At 55.0% G+C, this 2,340-nt stretch overlaps 1 protein-coding gene across 2 annotated transcripts; it reads left to right on the top strand.

Moving 5' to 3' along the window:
* On the top strand, positions 1 to 1,972 carry RPRML (reprimo like). Of its 2 annotated transcripts, none has more exons than XM_046904386.1 (2): positions 1 to 93; positions 671 to 1,972. In XM_046904386.1, exon 2 carries the CDS (start codon positions 790 to 792, stop codon positions 1,123 to 1,125), a length of 336 nt encoding a protein of 111 aa, XP_046760342.1. In that variant the 5' UTR covers positions 1 to 93; positions 671 to 789; the 3' UTR covers positions 1,126 to 1,972. The 2 variants fall into 2 exon arrangements, with proteins under 2 accessions (XP_046760342.1, XP_024999954.1); XM_025144186.3 differs by having other exon boundaries at positions 54 to 127.
* The last annotated feature ends 368 nt before the right edge of the window (positions 1,973 to 2,340 follow it).

Here is a 2,340-nt window from a genome sequence, read left to right as displayed (position 1 = left end):
AGAGCAGAGCAAAGCTGGGGGTGGACGGGGCTGGATTGGGCCAGCGTTGCTCTAAGGAAGGAGTGGGTGGCACAGAGCAGCAAGCAAGGATCGGTGAGAGCAGCACAGACCTGAGGCTCACAGAAGGGTGTGTGGGGGGAACAGGGGAGCTGCCGGTGACCCAGGCCCAACACCGACGTGGTGGGCTGCTCTGGGAAGCAGGTGGAGGTTTGGGGGAGAGGATGCATTAGGGCAGGACCTCAGGGGTCAGCGCACAGCCAGGGGGTAGCACAGGTGTGGGTGTGGGCCCCCATAGCAGAGTGAGGGGCTGCAGCAGCGTGGGGAAGGGGTGGGCAGCCTGGGTGAGCTTGGAGGGGGGAGGAAGGCGGTCCTGGGGGGAGGCTGCAAGGGGGTGGAGTTGCTGGTTTTTCTTTGAACACGGGGAAGACTTGAGCTGGGAACTTGCATCCGTGGAGCTCCCAGCCGGCAGGCATCAGCCCCCTGCTCCTGCTGGGGTTCCCCATTGCTTCAGGGTGGCAGCAGGGCAGGGAGCATGCGGCCGCCTCCTGCCGCCTTCCTCTGCCCCGTGCCCCCTTCTCCTTCCCTCTCTGTGCTCGGGTGACTGTGCTGAGCTGCTGGTGGCAGCTTGCAGCCCGTCGCCCCTCTCTGCACACCTTTCCTTCCCTTCCAGCCCAGGCGTCGGGAGCAGAGAGGCAGGAGGTGGCACGGAGCCTGAGGGATGTGAGCGCAGCAGGGGGGACCGCCAGCTCCATCCCTCCTTCCTCCGACGATTGGGACCCAGCGTAGACCATGAATGGATCCTTCTTCAACCAGAGCCTCCTGGAGCAAGGAGCTTACCCCAACAGGACCCGGGGTTTGGGGCTGCTCCTGGCCTGCTGCAATGGGACCAGCTCGGTGCTGGCACCTGACGGCGGCTCCTCGGTGCTGGCACCCGACGAGCGCAGCCTGTACATCACACGCGTGGTGCAGATCGCCGTCCTCTGCGTCCTCTCCTTGACTGTGGTGTTCGGCATCTTCTTTTTGGGCTGCAACTTGCTCATCAAGTCGGAGAGCATGATTAACTTTTTGGTGAAGGACCGAAGACCTTCCAAGGACGTGGGAGCCGCGATCATGGGGCTCTACTGATGCCGTGGGGCAAGCGTAGGCAAGTGGCTGGAGCTGGTGCTGAGATGCACGTACCCATGTGTTCGGGGCAGCTGGGGGGAGTGGGGAAGGGGGGGTGATGTCTTTTTGTGTGTCTGTGTCCATGGGAAAGCAAATCAGTGCTTCCCAGTGAACAAACTCCATCGTGGTGAATGGGGAGATGTCCCCAGCGCTGTGTGAAGCGCAACGACCAGCATCGTGTTGCATGCAGAAATGGCTTAAGTTTTGCATGAAACTTGCAGAAACGGTGATAATGTGCAGATCTGGACTCTTGTCTGCTGTTACCTTGGATACCGCCTCTTGGGATTTAGGGCTAAAAAAATGAAAAGTGAAGAAAATGAAAAAAAAAAAAAAAGAAATAAAGCAAACTCACTACAGAATGAAAAGAAACGATGGGGGAAGTGGAGTGCATGGCACGGACCACATCTTTGGCCGTGGGGTAGGGGGAGGGAAGGGCCATGTGGGTCGGACAGCAAAGTCTGCATGCTATGAAACGTGTCAACCTGTTGTGTTCCAGACCTCGAGCATGCACCTCCGGGTGGTTTTGTAACAGGGAGAGCATGTTCCTCCTCGATTCCTGAACCGTCCTGTCAAATAAAATGCAGATTTCCTCTTCCACATTGTGCCGGAGGAAGAAAAGAAACCCCGATAAACACTAAAACCACTCCGTCCTCCCCCAAGAAGCATGTTTGTTTTGTACGTAATGGCTTTTTTCCCTCCCCGGGTGCTGCGTTGTTTCGGTCTTTGAGGTTTTTGTATCTTTTTTTTTTTGAAAACTGGTGAACATTCAGGGAGAAAAAGGGACAAAAAAGAACCTGTTTCAAAAGAAGTTGGTGTTGTCTTCATTTTCTTTCCCTTTGTGTGCAGAGCTCAGGTTTTTCAACCCCAGTTCCAGAGGTTAAATATAGCCGTCCCACCTTCCAGCTGAACTCCAATTAAAGATTGTTATTTCAAGCAGAAACTAACAGGCTTTTGGTTTTCCAAAGGCAAATATCCTTTTCCTGGGCAAATAAACGTATTAGGAACGATGTGTTCTGGGTGCGCGTTAAATACCTGCACAGCATCAACACACAGAGATGCGTAAGGATGCACCGAACACGTCTTGCAAAGCATCATTTCTGACTGATTGAAATCCATATCTCCTCTGATCCTGATCGGCTGTCAGAGTTAAACTGTGGGAGAGGAGGAAGACTCCCG

This window comes from Gallus gallus, chromosome 27 (assembly GCF_016699485.2).
Source record: "Gallus gallus isolate bGalGal1 chromosome 27, bGalGal1.mat.broiler.GRCg7b, whole genome shotgun sequence".
NCBI lineage: Eukaryota > Metazoa > Chordata > Aves > Galliformes > Phasianidae > Gallus > Gallus gallus.
The sequence above is the reverse complement of the archived record's forward strand: the minus strand, read 5'-3'. Positions and strand labels throughout refer to the sequence as shown.